The sequence below is a fragment of the Lutjanus erythropterus genome, chromosome 2 (assembly GCF_056507025.1).
Source record: "Lutjanus erythropterus isolate fLutEry1 chromosome 2, fLutEry1.hap2, whole genome shotgun sequence".
NCBI lineage: Eukaryota > Metazoa > Chordata > Actinopteri > Lutjaniformes > Lutjanidae > Lutjanus > Lutjanus erythropterus.
The window spans coordinates 31,033,302-31,060,321 of record NC_139318.1 but is presented as its reverse complement, the minus strand read 5'-3'; the positions used below and the strand labels follow the sequence as shown (position 1 = coordinate 31,060,321).

The 27,020-nt window shown below is 38.2% G+C and overlaps 1 protein-coding gene across 1 annotated transcript; it reads left to right on the top strand.

Moving 5' to 3' along the window:
* LOC146331932 (dual specificity calcium/calmodulin-dependent 3',5'-cyclic nucleotide phosphodiesterase 1B-like) lies at positions 1 to 27,020 on the top strand. The gene is made up of 14 exons (XM_084736994.1): positions 1 to 212; positions 2,935 to 3,048; positions 6,021 to 6,203; positions 6,696 to 6,762; positions 6,896 to 7,012; positions 7,395 to 7,535; positions 8,597 to 8,697; positions 11,368 to 11,493; positions 15,125 to 15,226; positions 15,458 to 15,578; positions 23,340 to 23,421; positions 24,394 to 24,511; positions 26,185 to 26,321; positions 26,790 to 27,020. Exons 1-14 carry the CDS (start codon positions 160 to 162, stop codon positions 26,885 to 26,887), a joined length of 1,560 nt encoding a protein of 519 aa, XP_084593120.1. The 5' UTR covers positions 1 to 159; the 3' UTR covers positions 26,888 to 27,020.

Sequence of the window (27,020 nt, the reverse complement as noted above, 5' to 3'; positions counted from 1 at the left end):
GTTGAAACAGAAGTCTGTCTCAGGACACACAAAGTTTTGCGTTGGTGGTTTGGAGAACTTTTCTGCTTACTACTTCTCTGCAATAATTTTACTTTTTCATCCTGTTACTGTTTTTTTTATTGAACTCTGGGGTCCATTAGCGCACAGCTTGAGTGTGGAATGGCTGAACTGGTGCGAATCCGTAAGAAACGGCTGCAGATCCCCATCTCTAGGTAAGACAGGGGGCTACAATCATTGTTGATTATATCATAGTTAGTTACCTAAACTACCTAGTGTTTCTTTGTCTGCAGAAATAAGGCTGAATGACTTTAATAAACTTGCTACATCTTTAAAATTAACATGATTAATGACTGTTTGGTGCAGTAAGGCTGTCTGGAGTTTTCTTGTTTTGCAGCAGTGGAAATATGTGAGTCAAAAATACACCGATGACAGATAACAGCAACCCTCAGTGGTATTTTTTTTTTTTTTTTTTTTTGACACATTTTCTGTCTGCAGACTGCAATGATTGCAAAGCAAACAATGAGATGTTTATCCTTACCTTAAAATGTATACTTTTAAAAAGAGAATTCTCCCTCTTATTTTTGAACTTTACAGGGGATTTGAAATATTTTACCCTTTCATCAAGATTTCCTATACTTAGCAGCATAGGGAGCCGACACTTGTCACTCGAAGTGGTTGTGTGAACACTCATCTTACTCATGCTTTAGCTGTGGGAGGAAAATGTGCTGCAGAGGTGATGGGTCATGTGGTTTTGTTTTGGTTAACACACTGATGTATTAAGTGTCTACAGGGTTCACAGCTCAAAAACTTGTCAGGTGTTTTTTGGGTTATTTTTTGACATAAAGTTGCACATTTCTGATGTCACAATAATCAACATGTAGGTGACAGTTCATCCAGAGAAAAAAGATTTAGTGGACCAACTTCATAAATTACCTCAACGAATTAAGTTTATTAAAGTCACATTACCAAGTGAGATGAAAACACCTGCTTTCAGTCATATGGACTTAATAATGTGATTGCTTATAAGTCAGCAGTTTGCATTAATATAATTCAAATTTAGGGCAAGTCTATTCCAGTTTTCCAACACAATTTTTTGCTTTACCCAAAAGTAAAATACTTTTCCTGTTTTTAGTGTGATGTTTTAGTTTGTAAAATATAATTATTGGCACAACTTAACAGTAGCTTGATTTTACAGTAGTTAGTTTGGTTCATCGAGTTAAGGAAACATTAAACAACAATTTCTTCAGGTGGATCATATATCTAATATAACATATTACTTGATCACAAAACATAATTTGTCTTGCACTAGACTTCTTTTAGAGTCATCGAGAGAAAATGTAGGCTCAACTGGAGACGTTAAAAATTAGGAAAAGATGTCAGACACAAGACTAACAGAAACCCAATGGACGCACTTTTACAGAAATAAAAACGGCACTTTACGAGTATGGGGTGTAATGTCAAGTTGTTATAATCCACAAGTGTAGACTGTCCTCACTAAAGCAGAAAGCTGAATGAGACTTCTTGAAAACATGACATGAAATACACTTTTTACAGTGTAGCACTTTTATGGTGATCTGACGTTTTTTTCTCCTCTTTTTCTCAATAAAACATAGAATCCAGAACATATTTTAAGATTTGTGCTGACAAAGCTGATACCATTCAAACTCCTCTACCCTGCTGTGCTGATTTGCACCTAGTAAGAATGACACTATGTGTGTAGTGTGTAGGTTCAACAAAGTCTGAGCCAGAGGAAGATTTGTCATTTCTCTCTATAAACAAAGTTTCACGAGTGCACTTGACGAGTAATTTCCTGTAAACGTCCCATCAGAAGCTCTCCTTCTACTGCGAACAGTCGAAGCAAAAAAGACTGTTATCACGAAAGATTACTTGAGATTGAAAGTGAGCGGTGGCATTCAGATGCATGCTATTTTTATGACTCAACAGCTTTTGAAAGCCCTTGCCAGCGTGATAAACACTTGAAAAGCTGTGAGCGTCTCATCCCCAGGAGTTGGCTCCACGGTGTGGCCTGGCGCAGTTTGAACACAATCGTTCTGGTCGCAGCACCATACGGGCAGCCCACCGAAATGTTTTAGAGAAATTATCTCAGACAGGAATGTGTTATTAAATCAAATAAGCCTTTCTTTGAAAAAGACCACAGAGAAAATAAAGATTCAAGTTCTATCAGAGCTTTATTGTGCTACGAAAGCTCTTGAGATGAGATTACATTAGCACACTGCAGGTGGGTTACACTGTAGGTGACACAAGCTCCAAGCATTTGCTTTTTATTACACCACAGGAGATTAACGCATTTCCACCAGCTCTCTACCATAATTTGATTAAAAGTTTCAAAACCAAGAATGAGCAACATGTTCTCAGACGAGATCAGAATGTGGCCAACACTTAAAAACTCAAAACATGATTTTTTCAGTGTGGGTTACGTAAGACCTTGACCATGGGAAGTTTTCCTCTCATGGAAAATTTGGCACTAATGATGCCCTTTTGCCACTGGCTTTCTCTGGCATTTAAATCACTTTGAAATGAACTCTTTCCTTTCCTGTGGATTTCTCAACCTGTTGTAGCCTCCGACCTTGTTTTATTCACTCAAGTCCATGACACGTGCTGTCAATTTATTTATAGAGCTGCGCTTTAAAATCTTGTATCACACAAAGTCTCCATTATGTTCAAAATGACCTTTCTTCTGCAGCTATAACTTTTATTGCTGTGCCTAGTGTGATTTAATGTGAACGCTTTGATGCCAAACAGCTGTAACCTTCATCCATTTTCACACCCCTATTCCCGCTCAGTGATTGCTGCTTTGAGAGGTGAAACAGCAGTTCCAGTACTTTTCTTTTTTTTTTTTTTTTTTGAAAGGGCATCGACCATTTTATTTTGTTGTGATCACATCCAAATAAATGCTTGTGTGTTTCCTCGCAGGCTGAGGAGCATGCTGAAGCAGCTGGAGGAGAAAGACATTGACTTTGAAGAAATCAAAAAGAATCTGGATTTCACAGCGTCGCTGCTAGAGGCCGTTTACCTCGATGGAACAAGGTAGAATACAGTAGAATAATATGATTTTGAAAAGATAATATTTTGACATTTTCTGCTGAGTTTAAGGAGCTATATGTAAGAGTTGAATTCATACTCTAAATAAATTTGGGGCAGTATATCACAAGTAAGTTAGGGTGTCCACTCCTATCGCGACAAACAAGAAAATACACAGTTGCTCCCTTAAGTCTTTCTGTCTTTCAACAAACTGTTAACTTGATATTAAGACGGTCAGTAATGTTAGGCTATACACTCAGCTACCTTAAGCTAATGTTAGCATTAAAAGCTGCCTATTTACCAGTCCACAAGAAACAGTGCGAGTTCAGCTTAATCTCTTTACTTGCCAACGGTAAAGTTAACTCTTGTTTTGCTTCCATTTCTGTCATTTCTTTCGTAGCCACTGATTGGGTAGATTGACTGGATAGCTCGGATGCTACAGTGACTCAGTATTGCTTCTTGAGGTGCCAGCTGGTATAATGAGACATGGAGGACTGAGGCTAGCTGGCTAACATGCTAAGTTCAGTAGATATCTGCAAAACATAATGTAAAAACTGTTATTTTTTCACATTCTGTTGATAATTTTAGTCAGTTCCTAATGTTTCAAAACCGGGGTTTTAAAGAAGACGTCAAGGCTTACTTGCTTAGTGTCGCTCAATTCCTGGATGTCTGGATCATAACTATGTTACTGAGTCAAGATATCCTAATGTTGCTGTTTTATAAAACTTCAAACTACATCAAATACATAAAAAAGTCGGTCCAAAGGTGTTTATTAGTTTCTGACCCTGTGAAAGTGGAAAAAACTGTGAAATTCCCCAACACTACTGCATCTCTGGACTATCTCTTTAACCAAGTCACACATTTTTCTCCTGTGTGATCTCCTTTTGATAACTACTGTAATATTTTCCACTTCCATTCATTGAGCCTCGCCCAAAGCTGTTTAGAGCCCCCTGGAGAGGCCCGCCTCCCACTTCTCTTTCCTGCTGCATTAAACTAAACTTCTCACATATAACTCATTAATTTAAAATAATTAAATTAATTTCCATTTTAATTTTTTATGTCCTCTCCAGTACTGTATCTAGACCCAGCCATCATTTGCAGGGAGGGCTGAAGCCGATCCCAGGTCACACACAGTGTGCTGGTCACAGGATTAACACATAAACAGACCATTCACTCTCATGTTCACACTCGAGCAATTTAGAGTCTCCAGTCGACCTTACCTGCATATTTTTGGACTGTGGGAGGGGAGTCATGCAGATGTTTGTGAGACGATGCACCACACCAAACTCACTTACCTTACCTTTAATTTTTTTTTTTGAAAACACATATATAGTGAAAAGTAAAAGCAATTAAGGGCTGCTCTTCTTTGTCTGGGGGCCCGCAAACTATAAACTGTTAAAATAAGTCACTTTTTGGAGTTCAAGAAAACAGCCCCAATGAAATTTGACTATTCTGCTGTTTGATGAGCATTAAAGGGTGAGGCCATTATTTTTTGCATCATTTATTGAGGTCTTTATATCATTCTGCAACTTCCCAGTGTTGTTCCCGATGCATTCGATTTTGAGCAATCAAATTTAGGTTTAAGTAGGTTTCTACATGATGACGTTGCTACACACAGTATAAATCCCTGAGCTTGAAGGAGGGGAGGGCATCTTCAGTGCTGTAACCTACATCACTGCTTTTTGCCAACGGCTGATTGGTAGTCTCCATTTTAAAAACCCAGAAAAGAACAGAGATGGAGTCGCTCTTTAATTAGCACAACCTTGTGATGCTAATGTGATCACACATGTAATCACTGTAACCAGAGAGGATTTGTGTTACATGATCGTTTTGTTAGGAAACGTCATTCATATGGTGATCAGTGTTAATGGTACAATCTTTCTACAGCTTAGTTTTAGTTTCCGAGGATTTCAGCTATGTATCTTTAGAGATAAGAGAGGATTTAAAAAATTTATATTTCTGTGATTATTGTTTTTTAATTTTTTATTGTCCCTTTAAAAATCACTGGACCTCAGAAATACAGTTTGATGATGACCTCTGGTTAAGTCATCATACAGAGGAGGACTGTTGTCATGATGTTTGATACACTGAAGCCAGGAGCCCACATTTCCCTTTTTTGACCAAAATAGATTTTTTAAAAGCTTCTGATGATTATAAATTCTTTCATAATTAATAACTAATTTAACTGTCTTTAAATTATAGTTTCCCTAAAAAATTGTTAGCCTAAAAAATAGTCTAAAGCCTTTATGTCCTTAAAAAAAAAAACATTTATGTATTTGTTTGTCCACAAAAAAATCACATTATGAAGTAATTCATTTCTAAACTGAGCTGAAAAAGGCATAACTTTTCTCTAGAATTTCCCCCAAATTTGTGTCTGTATCTTTAAGAAAGAAAGGATAATGTAGATTTTTCTGTGACAGTTAAGAAAACTTGACCTTGATTTTAGAAAATACTTCAAATGACTCAACAATTTTTCTTTTTGAAGTGTGGGACTGTCAAATTTAAAGATACTGAGTCTAAACTAAATCTCATAATCAGCCTTTAAAAGACACAATGTGTGGATAATATAAATAATTGCTTATGTTGTTAAAATTCCCCAAATTCCCAGAAAACAACACTGAGGACATGACCACCGAGACATGTTCTACTGAAGAGGGCTAATACACTACATTAGAACTACATCACTACTCCCTTTATAATTGTCACGTAATGGACTGGACACTACTTTTTATTGTGGGGTAGATTATGGTGTGAATGTCTGCACAAAGTCTAACTCTCAAATAAATTGACATTAAGTTTAGTGCAAAAAACAAACTAAAAATAACTTAAGTGCTCTAATAAACAGGAAGTGGTTTTGGACACAGACTGATCCTGTGGTGCTTTAATCCAGTTTTGGTCAATCACTCTCTGTTTTCACACCATCTCTCTGTTAATGCCTGTTTGTGTGAATCTGTGCGTATGTGTGTTGTTTCTCTCAGGCAGTGTCTGGACTCTGAGGATGACCTCCAGCAGCTCCAGTCAGATGGCGTGCCTTCAGAGGTCACTGATTGGCTGGCGTCCACCTTTACCCAGAGGGTTCGGCGGCCTGTGCGACGCTCCGATGAGAAACCCAAGTTCCGCAGCATTGTGCACGCAGTGCAGGCTGGGATATTTGTGGAGAGGTAAAATGATACATGTTTATATTTTCTCTCTATTCTATTTTTATTTCTCATTTTATCTCGCAGTGTTATTTTGGATGGTTACTCAACGTGGCCTGTATGATTCATCAAGATGTTTGATTCTTGTCCGTAACAATGCAGCCGGTGCAGAAATGCCATACAGGAAGTCAGACAACTATATATTATATTTATGAGACTTAAATCCAATAAAATAAGGTAACGATAATCACATACAATAAAATTCTCATTGTAAATGACTGATTTCAATGCCTGTAATATATATATATATATATTGTTGTTACAATCATAGGCACTGAAAACACAGACAGCTGCACTGGGCTGTGAAACATTAGCCTCCTTTTCTCTTTAAAACATCCTTCCAAAGGGGACAGGGACTTTGGAGGATTTATATAAACAGCTCCTGAGACCAGTTCGCTGCACAGTGTCAACATCTGAACTTTAACTGAACTCAACATAAACATTGCATTATTCCAGGATGTTCAAGAGGGCCTACACGGCAGCCATGCCAGACCAACCTGCGGCGGTCGTAAACTGCCTCAGGGTAAGCCTCCACTTGTCGTAAATCTCACTGTGCGTCGTGTGTTTGTGCAATAAATTGGACATCACAAAAGCGATCGTATACACAGCACAAGTACGCATCAATAACGCAGTCACTTTCCTCTCTTTCTCTTCAGGATGTTGACCGCTGGAGTTTTGACGTGTTTGCTCTGAACTCGGCCAGCTCCGATCACGCGCTACAAACTCTGTTCTTTGAGCTGATCACCAGATATGGACTCAACAGCCGTTTTAAGGTCTTTTATCTTTGGATTTCATTGCATAGTAGATACAGTGCACTTTGCGTACAATCTTACCACAGAAATTAAAGAATCTATTTGCTTTGCTTTGGATAAAACAATATTACAATACTGTGATCATTACTGCCCTCATAGACTAAACTTTTGTGGGAAATGTGTTTTGTAACTATAATCAGGCATATGGGTTTTATTATCAATTTGTGGTTGTTGAAGGAACAATGGTTTGCCAAATTATGTGTGCAAATCACATTCATCACACTGTGTCAATCCTAACCACAACTTTATTACAACATTCAAGTTATTGTTGACACAAACTTTGAGAACTGTGGGGTTTTTAAGCACAACTTTTATTTTAGTGATTATGTAATGCACTTTGCAGATCCCCATCTCGTGCCTGACCGAGTTCCTGTCTGCACTCGAGAGAGGATACTGCAAACACAACAACCCCTACCACAGCCACGTCCATGCTGCTGATGTGACTCAGACGCTGCACTGCCTGCTGCTGCGGTCTGGACTGGTGGTAAATTGAGCTCACCTGAATACTCACATTTTAAAGTATAAGGCTAGATGTTCTATATTGTTCCAGTTGCCAACAAATACCAAAACCAATGATCTTGCAAACTCCTTAATTGATCATTGTTAACATTAACAATCAATCTTTATTACTTAAAAGATTTTTCACATACCAAACAATACCAAATGTGTTTTTTCCATATCAATCAAAGCTTATTTCCACAGCAAAATATTGGATATTCTCTGACAGCATTATAAAACATATGATACATACATTAAGGTCTTCATTTTAAACATATATAATGCAGTAGAAACTCAAACAACATGTGGAGTGTGCTCATAAAAATAATATCTATAGAACCTCTATACATAAAGAAACCGACAAAAGAGTGACTGTTGAATGAAGGAATATTTTGCGGCCTTTGTATCTTGACTAGTTAACATTAGCCAACTATAGACTAGAGAAAAAAATAAGTTTTAAGGTGGAATGTTTTGTCATGTTATTCAATGCATGAATCGACGTGAATCAATCACACCTTAAATGTCAGTGACAAATTTAACCATTGCATTTGTTGTTATTGGCTCTCTTTCATGACATGTTCTTGAGTGACTGATCTTCAACTGTTTAAAAACAGATCAAACAGATTATGTGGGATGCAAATATTCGATTTCCTCACTCGGAGAAAAGAGTGACAGAGCATCTTTCCACTGCGCTCTGACCATACCATACCAATGAAAATAAGCTATATCAGGCTTTGGCTGTGCAGGTAACACTTGTTGGATCAGTTCTTTACTGGCTGTGGCCTGTTCATAGGATCTAGTGACCGTAAGAAAAAATAAGCCTTGTAAAACTGTTTTTACACATAGGGGAAGAATGACTTGCTTGTTCTCATGAATATCATGACATTGAGCTGTTGTTACTATATATAAATTATATTCCCCTGTCAGTATACTGACATTATTTGATATGGCTGTACAAGCTGTTCCTCTCACGGTACAGAATGTGCAGCCTGCTACACATGCTGTATGTTTATATACTGGGTTGTTTTGTCTCTTGTGTCTATCAAGCACTGGCTGACAGAGCTCGAGGTGATGGCGTCACTATTTGCTGCAGCCATCCATGACTATGAACACACAGGAACCACAAACAACTTTCACATCCACACAAAGTAAGCCCTGTTTCTGAAAACGTGTTTTATTATTAACCCTGTCAAGCTATGTATATGCTGCATCCTGTTGTGACATTATAAAATAGTACAAGATGTCAGGGAATGTAGAAATAGTAAGGTGGTGTGTCTTAAAGGCCTTTGTGCCATTTTAGAAAGAGAGACAAACAGAGAGGGAGCTCTCTAAAACAAACACATCTTCATGGAGGGAACACAGTATTTTTAGACGTTGATTTTCCACATAGGAGGGCTGAAGAACGCAGTCTCTTGGCACCCATCATCATCATCATCATGCTGTTTGCTGGGAATAATGATTGTCCACAATAAGAGAACATGTCTTAGTTACAGAAACTAAACAGTATCAACCTTAAAGTTGTACTCCACCCAAAATATATCTTCTGAGTGTCAAACACTCACCTCCTGTAGGCTGGAGATGCTGGCTTTTATATCTTTGTTGTTTCTTACTTCACGAAGAAGAACACTGGCTACGGATCAGCTTGCATTCATGCTGGCTTCAACTGATTCCAGTGGTTATTCCAAGTTTTCCCGATGAAAGAGTATTAACAATGTCCAAACACTCAACATTTTGCCAAAAAATTACTAAATAAACGGCTTCATGTTGTGCAGCGTCATGGGTCTCAAAGCTTTGAAGCTCTGATTGAGGCTGTGAATAACGCTGCTGTGGGATTAGACTGGATAGCATTTGAAATTTCTATGTATGAAAACCAAAATGAAGAACTAATTTCCAAAAAAGTCAAAAAAGCCTTCATGATTAGTGCTTTTCATGCCTGTTTTTTATGCTTAATTTTATTGGTGCCATAGTCTCCTATAAATTCCCACAGATTGATATGCGACTGTGAATTCATATGAGTAAAATCAACCTGTAATTTCATGGTAATTATAGGCTTAAAGGAAACAGTGTTCAATTGGTACACTTCCAATGAACTCATTAATTACAAATAATTGCTAGCGTAAATCTTTTAGTCAGTGCACAGCAACTCAGCTGAACTGGCAATCATGTTAAATTTGTCTACAGGCAAGCAATTTCTCAAAAAAGAAGAATAAAGTTTCCAAAAACAAATAAATAATTAATACTTCTTTTGGTTTATATTCCTCTGGAAATAAACAACGCCTTCTAAACTCAACAAACAATTGTAAACTGGACCTGTTAAGATGAGATATGGAGCTTGCTGTTATATTCAAAGCTTTTTAATTCTAAGAAGGTGCAACAGTTTTGACTCAAAGCGTTTCCTCATTAGAGTAAGAAGAGGCAGTAGAAGTGGAAAGTACAAATGTCAAGTACAAATTTGCCTCAGTGTTTTGATGCATGGCAAGTAGAAAATATTAAAGAAAGATAAGAGGCAAGTACTACAAGTCAAGAAGCTCAAATAGAAAATTAAATATGAAAAAAATATCAAAGAGATCAGAAAGAGCTACACAGATTTTGTGCAAGAATTTGAAAAGTATTCAGAAATGTGTAAACGTTCACAGTGTTAAGTATAAAAATATTTGAATCTGTGGTGCAGCAACATATGCTGTTATCCAGACAATGTCTTTGCTTATTTCAGCAAGACAATGCCAAGACGCTTTCTGCATGTTACAACAGCCTGGCTTCATAGTAAAAGAGTTCACATCAAAATTCAAAATTCAAATTCGAACTGAGTGTATCTTTACAAAAAACAACAAAGTTAAGTTTGAGCATTAAATATCCTGTCTTTGCACTGCATTCAACTGAACGAAGGATTTGTTTTTAATTGTTTTACACTTTATGTTTTACATCTCAACTTTTTGAAATTGGGGTTTGTAATAATCCAAAGACAAATATGTGTGTTAATGTTAAACATTTATTTAGATGGCACAGACTTCATGTTAATCAAATGTTGTCATGTCCATGCTGGAGGGTCACTGGCCTTTTTGATGAGGCCAGCTGCAGTCAGGGGGAAAAACCTGTTCTTGTGGTGTGTGGTGCAGCCTCCTACCAGCGGAGAGTGACTCAAAGAAATTGTGTCTGGTGGTCGTGCACAATCCTCCATCCTACACACCTCAGCATCCTGGAAGCATACAGGTCCTGGAAGGATGGCAGATTGCAGCCAATCTCTTTCTCGGCAGAGTGAATGATACCTTCCGAAATGTTGATGCTAATAAAAACTAATGTGACCATCATGAATTCAAGCTGTGGCCACATTCTCTGTGAAGGATGAGACTACAAACATTTTAGAGCCCCCAAAGGACTACTTTAACCAACAACTGAATGTTGTCTCTGAGACACTTTCACATGTGTTCTGTTTTATGTTTGGTTTAACTGTGATGGGTTGGTGGAAGCTTCAAAATAATCAGTAATTGGAAAAGTTTCCTCAGCATACTTTGTTACCCATTTTAACAGTCTAATAAAGCAGATTATGCAAATGAGTGGACACAGGATGCTTGATTGAGAAATTAGTTAATTAACTTGCTATACTGAGTCATTAATACCCAAATGGTGCCAGTTTTTATCACACCCCACTCCTTCAGTTCCTCAGCACTTTAAATTCATCATTACAGACCTACGGTCATAGTGCTTAAATTATTCCCTGAGGACTCTTGTTTTATCTCATTTTCACCTCCTCCTCCCTGCACCACGACAAAACTACACAGCTACATTTTTACTCACACTCTTGCTTTTCTGTCTGGCAGGTCAGAGTTTGCATTGATCTACAACGATCGGTCGGTACAGGAGAGTCATCACCTGAGTGCAGCGTTTCGCCTGCTGCAGGACGACCAAATGAACATCTTCACTAATTTGACGAGAGAGGAATGGATGTAAGACAGCAACATTTTTACCATCTAAAATTGTGTTGCATATTGTTGTTTCAGATAGAGAGACAACAACACGGACTCTGCTGGCAGACCTAAACACCGCCCTAATAAACACATACATGAACATTAAATCTTAGTTAACTCAAAATTATACAAAACTCTGCATATAAGGGGGAGGCTGGGTGAGAGCCGCACCACTAAAACAGTCTTGGCATGAGAGTATCAGTAGAGTAGAGTAGTTTCAAGAAAGTTATAATGGCTGCACTGCATACCTACGTACAATTGTATGTGACTAGTCGGCTGTGGCACAGCTGTGAATAAGCAACCAAGCATCATGCCTAAGTGTGTAATGGACACACTGCTCAACAAGGCAATGGTGTGGCAGAGGTGTGAAAAGTAAACATGTTCTCATTCTGCGGTCAACACATACTGAATACATTGGTTAGACTTTCAAACTAAAGCTTGGACGAGAAACATTTCAGTTGATGGTTGCAGTTGGGGTTGGTTTAGGCAACAAAAGTATTTGGTTAGGTTTAGGCAAACATGATGGTTGGAGTTAAAGTAACTGCTTCCTAAAAACAAATCAACTTTGATGATTGGTGTCACACAGGAATCAAACTCTGACTGATCTCCTGTGTTAAAGTCTGTGTGACTTGATATACACATTTTCTCTAAAATAACACACTGTAAATTCTCAAATAGGGCTGGGCGATATGCACAAAATCAAAAATCACATTTTCTTCCAAATACCTCAATATTAATTCTGCAACAATACTGAGTGTAGGACTATTGGTGCTTTCACAAAAAATTAGCACAATTAGATTTTTGATAAAAAATCATCAGTCATTGGGATATAATGACTAAGTGGGTAAAGGAAAATGATAGACCAGATAAAACAGCCTGGTAAGTTTAAAACTTTAAAACCAATAAAAGTCAAAATATAGACAATAACAATATATTTGTATATATATACAATATAGAGATATCCAAAATCTAAGATTACATCTAGCCTCACATCACAATATCAATATAATATTGATATTGCCCAATGCAGACTTTCTTGCAGAGATAATAAAGCTAATATTAGACGAGGATACATTTTGAACAAATGGCATATAGAGCTCTTTTTCTGGGAAAAACCCTGCAGTACTGCTCTCCACCTACATAACTACACAGCTGAATGTTAAGAGTTCTCAACTGTCACTTTTAGTCAAAAGACAATCTGAGGGCTCACTTACTGAAATAGAAAGAGATCGGAAATGTTCTCAAGGTTCTTATAACAACCAGTTTAACTGTAAGACTTTCTGCAGTGAGCTCAATGGAAGATATTCACCAGAATCCAAGAACATTATTTTCAAAGGACAACGCAATATTCTGCATTTTTCATGTTGTCAACAAAGCCTATGAAAAGACAAAAGACAACGAATTGTTTCTATTAGCATGTATTGTCTGTGTAGCTGAAGCTTAATATTGCTGATTCCTTTGGGCCACTGACCTCCGTTGTCCAAAAAACTGAACACATTGATGAGCTACATCCCTTAATCACCATCACTGTAATTTATTTTTAGTCAGTACCACATTCATTGTCCTGCTGTCATAAATACTCATTAATGTTTACTAATCAACAACTGAAAAAAGCCCATAACAAATACATTATTACACTCCTGATTTTGTGCTTTCTGTCAAAAACTGCAAAACTCATGTTCCTTCAGTACCATAGACACTGAATTTTATTATGAATCAGTCCCACAAACACCGTCCTGCTGCTGCATAATACTCTACAACAGTTCCTAACAAATGAACAATTTATTCCTGTTTGAGTTTTTTCTTTCTACAAACTACAGTGCCTAGTTATTTTATTAAATTATTTAGCCTTTAAAAAAAATCAAATTGTTCAAATTGGGGCTGTGTGTAGGGAAGGCTTGACGATGAGAAAAATACTGAATAATTCCAGCCTTATCATTTGAAATATAAATAACAGAGTGGTGTAATCATGTTGGTGGACTTAAAATGGCTACTTAAACTGGGTTTTCAAAAAACCCATGTGCAGACAGGCAAATTAGTATTATTAGGGTGACATACTGTATTGACAGAAGGGAGACAGAAGAGGACAAAGACCCCAGAGGGCAATTATATGACCAGCATGAATAAGACTTTGAGTCCTGACCAACTTCATCCCTGACCTCTGACTTCTTCAGATAAAATTTGTCCTTTAGGCATCAATAAAAGATCACGTTACTATTAATGTTTAATGACTCATTCACTAATCTGCAGCCAAACAGAGAATGAGTCACTACTGACTAACACTCAGAGATGTGGTCAGTGAGCTAAAATTATCATATTATCATTAACTTTTAAGTTCCCATTAAGTTAAAATGGATATTTAAGTGTTTTTGCATTGCCCTAAAAATCACTTATAAGCCAGTATCTGGTCCAAGAATTACAAAAAAAATGAATTTGTGGTTATTCTGGCCTATGACACAGCAGAGTATGGGAGAAGAATACATCTGTCCACCAGAGCAGACTGTCTTTCTGGAGGCCACGTCTCACTGTACAAAAACCGCAACTTCATAACATAATTTATTGATTTGGGTGAAAGTGGATCATATTTTATAGAGAAAATATTTTCCCCTCTGATGTCCTCCAGATGCTTTTTTTTTTTTTTTTTTTTTACAGTCACTAACTGCAACTGTTAGCACTGATACCAGGTAACAGAACTGGGCTCAGCAGCCTCCCAACAAACACAGCCTCCAAGACTGGCAGGAATACAGTACCAAGGTCATTTATGCAGTTTCCTAAAGGACAGATAGCTTGACTTTAGCTTACTTGTTACTAAAGTTATTATGCATAACTGATAATTGCTGTTAGTGAGCTGCAAAAACTGGGCTCATCAGCCTCCGAGACTGACGGGGAATACAGTGCTGAGTTTCCTGATGGAAAAATACATTTACTTGTTGCAAATTAAGTTAGCCAACTGCTAACTGCTGTCAGCTTCGTTAGCCTTGATTCAGCTCCAGGGTGCTGGGAGCCAAACCCAGCAAGAAAACCTCTGTACTGTAGTCTATTCCCCGTCATCAACTGGCCTCCTAACACACAGCACTATGGACTACTGTAAACACCAATCAATGTCTGCAGTAACTCCCTCGCTAACTGCCAGTTTTACATGAAAAACGTAAGCAATGAGCATTCTGCTAGTTGTTTCATGTTAACTTAAATAATATGAAATGTACTTAAACATTTAAAACTAAAAATAAAGTCAATATGGTGGATGGATTGACCAAAACTAAATTGGCATCTGCTCACTTTCTCCCCATATATAACCCATTTCTGCATTTGAACAGTTTGTGAAAATCAAATAAACAGTTTTTAATATTCATGAAGGCTTCATATATCACATGTGACTGTGTTATTCATGGGAGAGCTCTGCAGATATCACCAAAGATAAACACCACCAGCAGCATACTGTAACAGGTTTCTCTAGCAGTCAGTGTTACCATGGGAACAAGAAAATCCATCAGGAAATCTAAAAAGGGTACAACCCTATCGAGTCCTCCTGCCAACCGTTTGTACTCCAAACAGATCCTTCCCATAATTCCAAGGTCAACTAGTAAACTGTGTGCGTTTTTGTTTACAGGGAGCTGCGGTCACTTGTTATAGAGATGGTGTTGTCCACAGACATGTCCTCCCACCTACTCCAAGTCAAAGCGATGAAGGCCTGTCTACAACAACAAGAAAGGTAACTCTAATGGACTGCTGTGCCCACTGTGCTGCGTAATCAAGAGGTCATCGTATGAATGTTCAGAGCAGATTCAGCTGATTAAAATGTACCGCACACACAGAGGCAGACAGGCACATTAGTGTCGTGCTGGCTGCTGTTGTCAAGTCTGCTTTTTAGGATGCATGTCTGAGATGCACAGCACAGCTACAACAAAACAACAAAGTGCATCATGTTTTTTTTCTTCAACAGGATTGACAAGCCCAAAGCGCTGTCTCTGTTACTGCACACGGCTGACATAAGCCATCCATCCAAGCCCTGGGCGCTGCACTCTCGCTGGACCAAAGCCCTGATGGAGGAGTTTTTCAGGCAGGTAGGAACTCTAATAGACCTGAACTCACAAAGTGACTGTGTCTTTTCTTCTTTTCTCTTTTTCTGAAGGGTCCAGAGTGTAACATTTATGGGGATTTATTGACAAAATATGGCAGAAATTGAATATAATATTCATAATTATGTTTTCATTAGTGTATAATCATCTGAAATATAGCTTTTTTTGTTACCTTAGAATGATGATTTATGTTTATAGAGAACATGGACCCACAGGCTCTAGATATTGAATTTCACAGTTTGCGTGAGTTACATGGCCGCTCTACACGGTTCTGCTACACACTTGGATGGAGTTGGGCAAGGTTTTTGCAATCTGCACACATACCACTAAATCCTACACACTGAGGGGCTCAAAAAGAAGGATTGCCAACTTGCCCAGGTTAAGTAAAATGTCATCTCTGGATAGTATATCTACAAACTCATTTTCCCAACCAAGCAAGTGGTAAAAAACTAAATAAATAAGTATTTAATGATTATAGTAACATTTCAAGCAAAATGGCAGAAATGCATTTTCAGCCCCCCAAATATGGATATTTGCTGCTCCTCTCTGTTTATTATCATATTAAACTGAATATCATTTGGTTTTGGACTGCCAAAACAAGACATTTAAAGATCACCTTGGATGGGATGGACATTTTTTCATTATTTTCTGACATTTTATAGATGTTGCAGCCCTAGATTAAACATGACAGTTAAATGAAGTCTCTGTTATTATGTGATAACTGCAAATAAAGAAAATAATTTATTCAGGAGGAAATAAAAGTCAGAGTTATCATGCTTAGATTGTTGTACATTAATATGTTCGAAACAGAAAACAAGCTAGAATGATGCAATGCAAAAAAAACTTCATCTTGGTTAAAGGAAAAGTTCAACATTTTAAGAAATATGTTTATTTGGTTTCTTTCTGAGAGTTAGATGGGAAGATCAATACCACTCTCAAATCTGGAAGGGGTAGCTGCATGCAATTGTTAGTTAGCTTCGCTTAGCTTAGCATTACGGCTAGAAACAAGGGAAAACACCTAGCCTGGTTGCCTGAGTCCAGACCTTCAAATCTGCTCACTCCATCAAGTTCACTGTTTCTCTGAATGTGGAGATGAAGTGTAACAAGTTGACAATGTAGCTAAAAGCCTGGCTCCTCCCAAAGGTAATGAAATCTGCCTACCAAACAGATACTGTTTGACACACAATCCCCGTAAAACAACAACTTGGAGTTTCAAACTTTGTTTTTTGTATGGATTAAACTAGAAGCATAGGCAGAAATGTCAGTGTGGGTGGGCACAGAGAAAACCAGGTGGGCCCAACTCATCCAAGTCCAATCATACTCAATGGGTTCTGAAACACATATGTTAAACAAAATATGCCATTACAACTCTTACAAAACAGGCACCAAGACCAACATTAATAGCATGGCACGGCCGCCAAGTAACTCACACAGCTAAAAAACGCAACAGCATCATTAATCAAGCATATGGATAGAGACACACCAGCACCAACATGCTCAGTAATCTCAAAAATAACACTTAACCATAACACACACACACACACACACACACACACACACAGCTGAAAAACTCAACAGAAAGACATTCCAGCACTAACATGCATAGTAATGTTAAAAATGTCACCTGAATATATCTGGCACAGCGGCTACATTAACACCAAACAAACAAACATGCTGCTGGCAGACACAGCAACATCAGGGGGGTATTCCATCAAGGATGATGCATAAATCTAAGCTTAAGTGAAAAAGCCTGGATTGAATTAACGTCGACTTCCACTCAAGGCTTAAGCTATTCCACTAACAAAATTTAGGCTATAGTCAACGCTAATTTAAGCCAGGCTTAAATACGCATGCACTGTGTGCATGAACGGTTGATTGTCCCACAGCTTGACCAAACAACTTTGGCACACTTTTCTTCTTAAATTAGAAATGTTAACTTTTTAAATAAAAAGATTCACTCTTGTGTCACTTGTTTTTAGAATTTTTTCTATGGAACAAAAGTAAACATAAATTCATGCTTGATCTTGACAGTTAGCCTGCCATGCAGCAAGCTAGTTTCTCACAGCAATGGAGAGGATCTCTCACTTAAATTAGCCAGACTTATCAAAATAAGCCAAGCTCTTCCTTTTATCCACAATGATGGTATACCCCCCAGCACACATTAATTGTACACCCAACAAAACTATAACCAATAAAGAACAATACTGAAATGGGCAATAGACAACAACAGTAAGGAATTGTAAGTTAGGTTAGCTTACTTTTGATGAGACGATGGGCCTTTAAATTATTCCATTAGTCCAGTCAGTTCTCTTTCAAAGAAAAGCAGGGACAATGATTTCAGTCATCACTGATGCTCTGATGCCAGTTTTTAATCCAGCTGCCAGTTGAAAAAAAGCCTTTCAACAGTACATCTTGTTATGGCGGGTGACGAAGGCCCTTAGGAGAAGATTCATTTTGGGAAATGCAGTCGCTAGAGCACCTCAACAAGTGATGGCAGGCCCTGCAGCCCGGCTGTGAACTTTCTCTTCTCATGGAAAAGTGTGTTGGCTGCTGTGGCTGCATTAATGCTTTGTCGACAAATGTGTTTGACTGAGAAAAGAAAGCAGCAGCAGCAGCAGCAGCAGCAGCTCTTATAAACCTGAACGTATCACCTGTTGAGGAGAAACTGTCGCAGGAGTTCTTGTCTCGGTTGAGAATGATGGTTTTCTTCCTCCTGCTCCTCACGACGTCTTTCTGTGACAAACGTCAGCAAATTGCTTTGTTTCTCCATGACTTTGCATGAAAAGCAGCTAGCTAACAAAACGTAGGCCTCTATTCCCCTGTATGCACTGCGCGTGCTGTGTACTGAATGAGAGACGCTGTCGCGCAATTTGTCACGTTTGCTACATTCACTGACACTCAAAAAAAATCTGACCTATCATCATCAGATGGTAAACAAATTGTTTTATTTTATCTAGCTTGAGGAGTAACGGATTACATGTATCAGGATTAGGTAATTAGTATACAAAATTGAGGTAACTGAAAAAAAGATGTAATCAGATTACAGAGGCATTTCAAAACATTTCACACGCAGTGCGCACACATTACAACATTTCACCAGTCTCACAACACCACTCTGGTCTCAGTGAAACCACAGCTCATCACAGCTGTCAATGTATTATCATGGGCTCTAATGAAAAAAATGCTTAACTGGGTGGAAATTTCGACATTATTTTGTCTTGAAATCAGAAAAGAGGCACAACACCACAGTACACTGACCATTCTGCCTTCAGCAGTGACAATGCTATCATCATCCAAGAACTCAACATCTAATTTAAAAGAAACATTTACAGGTCATACCAACCACTAACTGCTAACTGCAACTGTATCAGAGTGCATTTTTAAAGTAACCTTCCCAACCTTGATTGTTACTGTCATTTAAACAGTACTTATTGACTGCTATTCATTGGATGAGCCAACAAAAAGGAAGCCCCCTGATTGGATGAGCACCAAGAGTAAACAGAAGAGATATAATATTAATTAATGTTAATTATATAATGTTAATTAATGAAATTATCTTGTCTATCTTGAAATGAACTATAAAGTCAAGCAACTTACGCATAAAAGCAGAGTGTGCCAGACTGTTTTAGTTGTTTTCCAACAGAGCCGTGCCAGCTGTTTCCCCGTTTCCTGTCTTTATGCTAACTGACTGCTGGTGGCAGCTTTATATTTAGAGTGGCCTACAGATATGTTAGTGGTTTCAATCTTCTCATCGAACTCTCAGCAAGGAAACAAATAAGCATAGTTCCCAAATTGTCAAACTGTTACTTTAAGTCTAAAGAGATGCATTACTGTGTTTTATATGAGATATCATCAGTAAGTAGAACCCAGAGATACTTAAAGGAACCGTGTATAGAATTTAGTGGCATCTAGCAGTTGTAGATTGCAACCATCTACACTGAGAACCTGTGGGGGCTGCAAAACTCATGAAAAATGTGAAAGGCCATATCTAGAGCTAATGTTTGGTTTGTCTGTTCTGGGATGCTGTAGAAACATGGCTGTGCAACATGGCGGCCTTTGTAGATATAAAGGGCTCATAATGAAAACACATTGAGTGTTATTTTCATGTAATTATACACTAATGAAAGCATAGTTCTTAATATTATATTCAATTTCTGCCATATTCTGCCAATAAGTCATGAATCTTACAGCAATGGGAACATTAATCTGACCACAGAAAGTGGGTAAAATCATTTTTATTGTTAAAGTTTATGTATTTATTGTGTATTTATTTACACATAATAAAGGCAGCTAGAAAATATTCACATTGTAGAAGCTAGAACCAGAAAAGTGTTTTAACCCATTTTGCTTGGGGCAAAAAGACAACACAGTAATCATGATTGTTATTTTCTTTCTGGAACAGCTAATTTCTGAATTGACTTAAAAAAAAACTTCATGTTGGGGCATAAATGTCCTAAAAGTTATATAAATATAAGAGTGTGTAATATAGTGTAGAGCTAGCTTTTAAAGGGACAGCTCACCCCAAAATCAATAATAGGTTTTCCCCCTGGCCTATAGTGCTATTTCATCTAGATTTTCTTAGTTTGAGTTGCTGAGTTTTGGAGATATTGGCCGTAGATTTGTCTAACTTCTCTTCAGTATAACGTCCAAATGACTCAAGATAATCCAGACACCTTGTTGTGAGCAGTTTTATGTAGAAAACTATTTTATTTCTGTAATAGAATATACTAGAACTCATTTAGAATCTAGCAGAACTACTTTCTTTCTGTTAAAGAGAAAGTTGTTCCTACATGAAACTGCTCACAACAAGGTGTGTGGATTATCTTGAGTAACCAGGTCACTGATTTTTGGAAAGACAGAAGACAATCTAGATGGATAAACAGCACTAAAGGCCAGGGAAAAATATGTGTATTTTTGATTTTGGCGTTAACGGTCCAGTTAAACTAGGAAGGCGCTGAAGTTATAGTGTTGTTTTTATCTCTGTGTGGTTTGTTTGTATTGTCAAGTCTCACTGTGAGAATTGACATGTAACATTTCCACTGAAGTACTTTAAAGAGAAGAATTCCCTTCACATACACTCAGATCATTTCAATTCTTTCCTCTGTTGTTCTTTCACGTACTTCTTCTGTTCTTATCTGCGTGGTTTGATCTGTTATTATCTTAGCATGATTGATGAGTCAAAAGCTTAGACACGTAATAACAGCCCAACAGTTTTGTAAATGACTCATCGGAGTCTGAGAGGGAGACTGGGAAACCTTCAAAGAGGTTTATTACGTCAGAGCTAAAGAAAACGACATAAATAGCCCTTCAGGTATGAAGCAGAGACCGTCAGAGAGTCTCCTTGAAACTTGGTTTTGAACACTTACTTTGCAGCCACACTGCATTTTACAAGCTCAGATTTTTATAGCAGATTTAAGTCTGGAGAAACTCCCTGAGAATCAATACAGTCAGATATGTAGCAAACCATTTGATCTTGTCGAAATGGTGATGTTGCCTTTCAAACCTCACAAAACACTGAGCCTAGAAGTTCATTCTTAACCTCTGGGAACAATATGTGTAACAAGATAATTTAAGCTCTTTGATTTTTTTGGCAAAACAATCTTACAACAAGCTACAATTGACTACAAATAATATAGTTGGGTTTGTTATTATGTGCACAGTGTTCTAAATGAATAAGAATTGAATTATCATGATAACTGTTTATTGTTATGGTGAAAATTTTAAATTTGATGTTTGGACAGTGGGTTCATGTTCTGACAATCTGGTGTACTGAGAATTAAAGTTAATGAGATAACCTGCAGCACTACAGTGGTAAACCTGCAGTTCATCTTAAGAACTTCTAGCCTGGCATCAACAGACAAATTCACAAATGCAAATTAGTCTGGTATCTCTCAGTTCATTTTTGATTCACAAGGGCCGTCATTAACCAGGAGAGTGTACTGCCTCTGGATGCAACCGGATAGATGTACAACCAATCAGAGCAATAAAATGAGTGTAGTACTGAGTGAGGGCACACCATAGACTGTAGAATCACACATGCATGAATTTGCATCTTTGCATGTGTGATGGCTATAAGGCTGGGTGTAAAAAACTGTCCTCTTTCCCTTAAAGGTATTGAGTACTGATAGTCAGCTCTAGTGATGGCATGGTGACATGTGCAAATTCAGGGGACAGACTCAGACACATGTTTGCTGTTGGTTGAGGTTCAGACTTTGGCAGTCAGAGTTCACCAAAGTACTGTAGTGCACCAAAGTCCATGTAAAGCAAAGAAATCCAAGCATGCGTGGCTGTGCACTGACAAATGCAATTTGCGGTGGTGCTTTGTCCATTTTCAAGCAGGAAAAAAATGGTGGCCTGGTTGCAAACATTCTGCAAATTACAGCTAAACACAAAACACAATACACAAAAAAGTGTCCCTGATAACATTTGAGATGTAATAATGGTTCATGTTAGTTTTGTGAGCTTGGCGCATTGTCAGTCATTGTATCAAATCATCCCATTTAAAATAAATGGTTGTGATTGGTGTGAAGAGATCCAAGGATGGTGGAGGTCTGTCTGAATGTGAGGACGGCGAAACGTCCCTGCCAGAGCAAACAAAACATGAGCTCACAGATTTGTCTGGTTCCCAGGCCAACCAACTTTAATAGTTTACAAGAAATTCAACTAAGAGTGGAACAAAAAAGGTTTTTGACATTATAATATACTGAATGACAACATGAAATAGCAGGTTAAGTGTTTTCAAATGTTTCTCTTTCGAGAGAAGCCACAGGGAAATTTAACTTTTGGATGGAAACTGAAAACCTGAAGGGAACTGGATGTTAATAAACCATCAAAACCAGATGAACTGATCTTCACACTTCTTTGGAAGTCGTGAATTATTGGCAATAGAAAAAGAACACTCACTCCATGGTCCATTTAGTAGCTGCTTTTGCGGTTACGATAATACGACATGACCTTTATCAACACATCGAGCCGTCATGGAATTAGATGCGGTTACTATGTACATACTTTTACATCCAACACTGATGAGAAAAGAAGTAAGTATTTTAAAATCTACAGTTTCAAACTCCATCTTCTGATAAGGATTATGTGGTAAAACACCAGAGCAACTACTAACTGGACCTTGAGGAGCGATAGTTTGACAGCTCGTTTAGATTAAGTGTTATAGATATCAAATGAATTCCCCTGATACTCACTTCAAAGCTAATTTTGGTTTATTGCTCAGGATACATTTGGCAGCATTTTCAGACCTGTTGGCCTGATTTCTCAGAGCAGTGACTGCTCAACAAAATTCAATCAGGTATAGAAAGTGTTGACATCTGAGTTACTATAATAAGGAAACTGTCAATCTTGCACTCTTACAAACTGCTTAAAATGCCATTATTTCCAAGCAAAGTCCTACTGAGCCCTGCCAGATGCTGGGTGGATTTCCAGTAAATGAAACAATAAATTGCTATGTGCTGTCATCCTCTTTCCTCTGTCTTCACTGCCTGGACTTGTAGAGGAAATAGAACAGAGGAGGTGTTGGGCAGCCCCACTGTCTTTGAAAAGAAAATGTGAGAAATCTTTCTCTGTAAAAGCTCTTTAATGTTTGTTATGTTACTGTAAAAAAAATCAAAAGCACTCGTATTGTTGAACCGTCTCAGGCGGCGAGTGTTGGAGTCAAATAACCTTTAAAAGTTATTTTCAGGCGCTGTGTGGGATGCCCTTTAAGATATCTTCTCTGTCTCTTTCTATCTTTGTGAGGGTGATAGAGAGGCGGAGCTCGGCCTGCCCTTCTCTCCGCTGTGTGATCGAAAAAGTACCCTGGTAGCCGAGTCCCAGATTGGTATGTCTCACAGAACTCTTTCAAAAACCTCTTTCTTTCACTCCGTCCTCTTCTCATATTCCACAAAAGACATCTGGTTCACGCTCACACCTCTGGTTGGTGAAGTCATGAAGCTGCTGTGAAACAACACATATAAAGGTGTTCCCACACACTCCTAGAAATAAAAGTGCTAATTAGAGCCATAAATGGTTCTTCAGTTTGTCCCCATAGGAGAACCCCTTGTTGGACCCCGGTAGAACCTTTTTAACGGTTCCACTTTGAATCACTTCAGAGAGTCCTACCTAGAACCCAACATAAAAGGTTATACCATCAACAGAGAACCGTTACATGGCATAATGGTCCCACCTAGAATCCCCTCTGTGGGTTCTAGCCAAAACCTCTAACCTGCTAACAAGAACCTGGCCAAAGTTCCTTGGTCAAGGGTTCCTAGAACCCTTTCACCCAGGTGGTTCTACCAAGCACCCCTTTTATATTCCAAGGGTCTTATCTAGAACCCACCCAAGAACCTTTTTATATCCCAAAGGTTTCATTTAGACTCCACCCTGAGAGTTCTATCCAGAACCCTTAAACCTTCTAAGGGTACTAAAAAGAACCCACCCAAGAGGTTCTACAGAGAACCCTTTTATATCCCAAAAGTTTCATCTAGAACACACTCAGGTGGCTCTACCAACCACCCCATTTATATTCCAAAGGTGCTATGTAGAACCCACCAACTAAAAATCATCCTTTTTTTTTTTTTTTTGTCTTTTTTCACAGGCACAACAAATCAGTCAGTGCCTTCTTTATGCTGATTTTTAACCAGTCAGCACTGCAATATATGACATTTTACACTTAATTGCATTTTACATCCAGTCACTGAATTACATTTGAATTACTTTACTGGTGTAAAAACAAACAAAAAGACAATCACATTATTACAGCTCAGAAACATTTAATTTTCACATGTTAATATGGAGATATTTGCTCATGCAGGTTTCATAGACTTCATTGTGTATCCTACATTCTCTCTGCTGACGGACATGGCAGAGAAGATTGTTATTCCTTTGGTGGAGGAGAACCCGGGTCAACCAGACCCCTGCAACAGACACAGGTAACACACACACACACACACACACACACACACACACACACACACACACACACACACAAGGCTTGTACTTGTTCGAAGTGTACACTGTGCTACAACTTTTCATTGGACATTTGTTTGATTTTGTTGAAAATTTTTAGTCGTTTTATTAAAGGATAAAAATCTGTACTTTTCAGTTTGGACTTGGATTTTCTCATGTTTTCGTGTCTAAGTGACAATTTTTGAAATTGGTCCAGTTTTAGCGGACGTAGACTGAGGATTACTTTGCAGCCGGTTTCATGATTTACGGCTGCAGCGGACTTGCTCAGTAGTGGACCAATTTCAAAAATTGTTTCCCCCATTAGTCACTTAGACACAAAAACATGAGAGAATAGGGTGCAAGTTGGAAAATAGATTTTAAGAGTGCTGAAAGGCACCACCAGTCATCGTGCAATTATTGCAATGAAAAGCTCCCTATGGTTCCAAAAGCATTGTCTCCACGGTCTACCATTATAAAAGAGACCTCTGTCAAACTGTTAACAGGACACCTCAGCCTGCAAACATTGTAAAGTCTTTGGGCCAAGCAGCCCTACAGGACCAGTGGGAGAAACACAGATGTGTAGTGGGCTGCACAATGTGAAGGCAAACCTGTAAAAAACCTTTCAGGAAGCATTTTTTGTTGAAATGAATAGGCATCACCAACAACTCCAGTACCCAGTTCTTAAAATAAATACATGCTGGATACAAGAGTAAAAAGCTAGCCGTGCTCTGTCCAAACTTTAAACAAAAATCTTTTCTATCCGTACAAAAACTATGTTAAAAAACAAGTTACAGTTTTCAGAGGGTTACAGCATTTCTTGGACAGGGACAGTGACGTCCTGGTCAGCATGTCTATCATCTTTGGTCTGAGGCAGGCTAGCTGTGTCCACCTGCTTCCAGTTTTTATGCTAGGCTAAGCTAACTTAGCTGGCTAAAGGCAGTAGCATCTTACTAATAAAACAGGCATGTGAGTGGCATTGATCGTATTAGACAGCAAATGCGAATATTTCCCTAAATGTAAAACTATTCTTTTACCTCCCTGAGCTTCGACAGCCTGCACCGTTAATTGGAGAGGTGGTCAAAGTACACAAGTACCATGTAACATGTATACTCATGCAACATACAGTTAGAAAGCTGAGATTCTTGTGTTTGATTGGAGCCAACCATTTTAAGAAACAATCACAACTGTAGGTGCAATCTGTCTTACAAACCAGCCAAAAAAAACCCAAACAAAATACAAAATGGAGCCACCATTGAAGACTTCCTGTAATCCACACATCAACAATATTCTGACAATAAAAGTCTTTTTTGAAAACACCCAGACATACCCATACAAAAACATGTGTGAATGTTCATTTTCTGTGGGATTTTTACTGGGACTAGGTAAGGCTAAAAACTGTGGTCCCACTAGGACAGCTATAGGTCATCAGCAGACATGTTTCTGCAAAAAAGACAGGTGGAGATAAAGTTCTTCTACTTCACTGTGTTCAGACTTCTATTACTCAGTGTCAGCTGCACTTAGAGTGATTCTGACTGAAAAAACTTCAGAGTGTTACGTTTCAAAGGAGATCAAAACCATGCACAAAAGAAAGAAAGGTGGATGAGAGTTAAACAGGCAGACAAAGTGCTGTTGTGACAGCCCTGTTATTTCTCTACAGTAATGTGTGGAAGGAGAGCTCCAGAGGTCTGCAGTGGAGTCTCGCTCATATCACAGCTGAGCTGGTGAGTTTTCGCTCCACTTGGACACGACACACTGAAGACAACAAGCTCAAATGGAAGGAAAGTGGATCCAATGGTACGTCATTCATCCATCCATTCATTCATTCATTCATTCATTCATATTATGAATGTACTGCATCTGCTGCGTAAAGTCATAAATATGACGTTAAATAAAATAAATATTGAATAAGTAAATAAAAGTAAGATGTATCCCAATTTAATTATTGTAGCAACTTAAAAATCTTGAGAAATAGTTATACTTTTCTACATTTATCTTCTGCAACAATTCAGAATTAAAACGATCACCTGTGGAAAGTCTGACGAGCTCAGAATACAAGATATTTTTTCTAGATACGTGACTGATTTTTTTTTGGCAGAGACAAAGCCTCTCTGCTCCATGAATGTGCTCAGTCTCCCTGATTTGATTTGTTATCTACATTCATTTTGCAGTGATCTCATGAGGAGATCAACAGATACAGATATTGTTTCCCTTTCAGCTTAACAACATTTTCCAATGCCTCTTCCAATCTCTTATATCCTGCAGGATTTTCAGACCCCGGCGTGACAAAAGAGCTGCGATCCAGGCAAGAAGAGCTGTCAGAAAAATCCCTGCAAGGCCCCACTACAGACACAAAACCATAGACAGGACTTCATTTATGATATAATGTGCTTGATTTCAATATCTACAAAATGAGGTTAATGTTGAGTCACTGTGTGTAACAAAACCACAATGCCTTCTTGTACAATGACTGAGGGAGTTGGAGGAGGTGGAGGA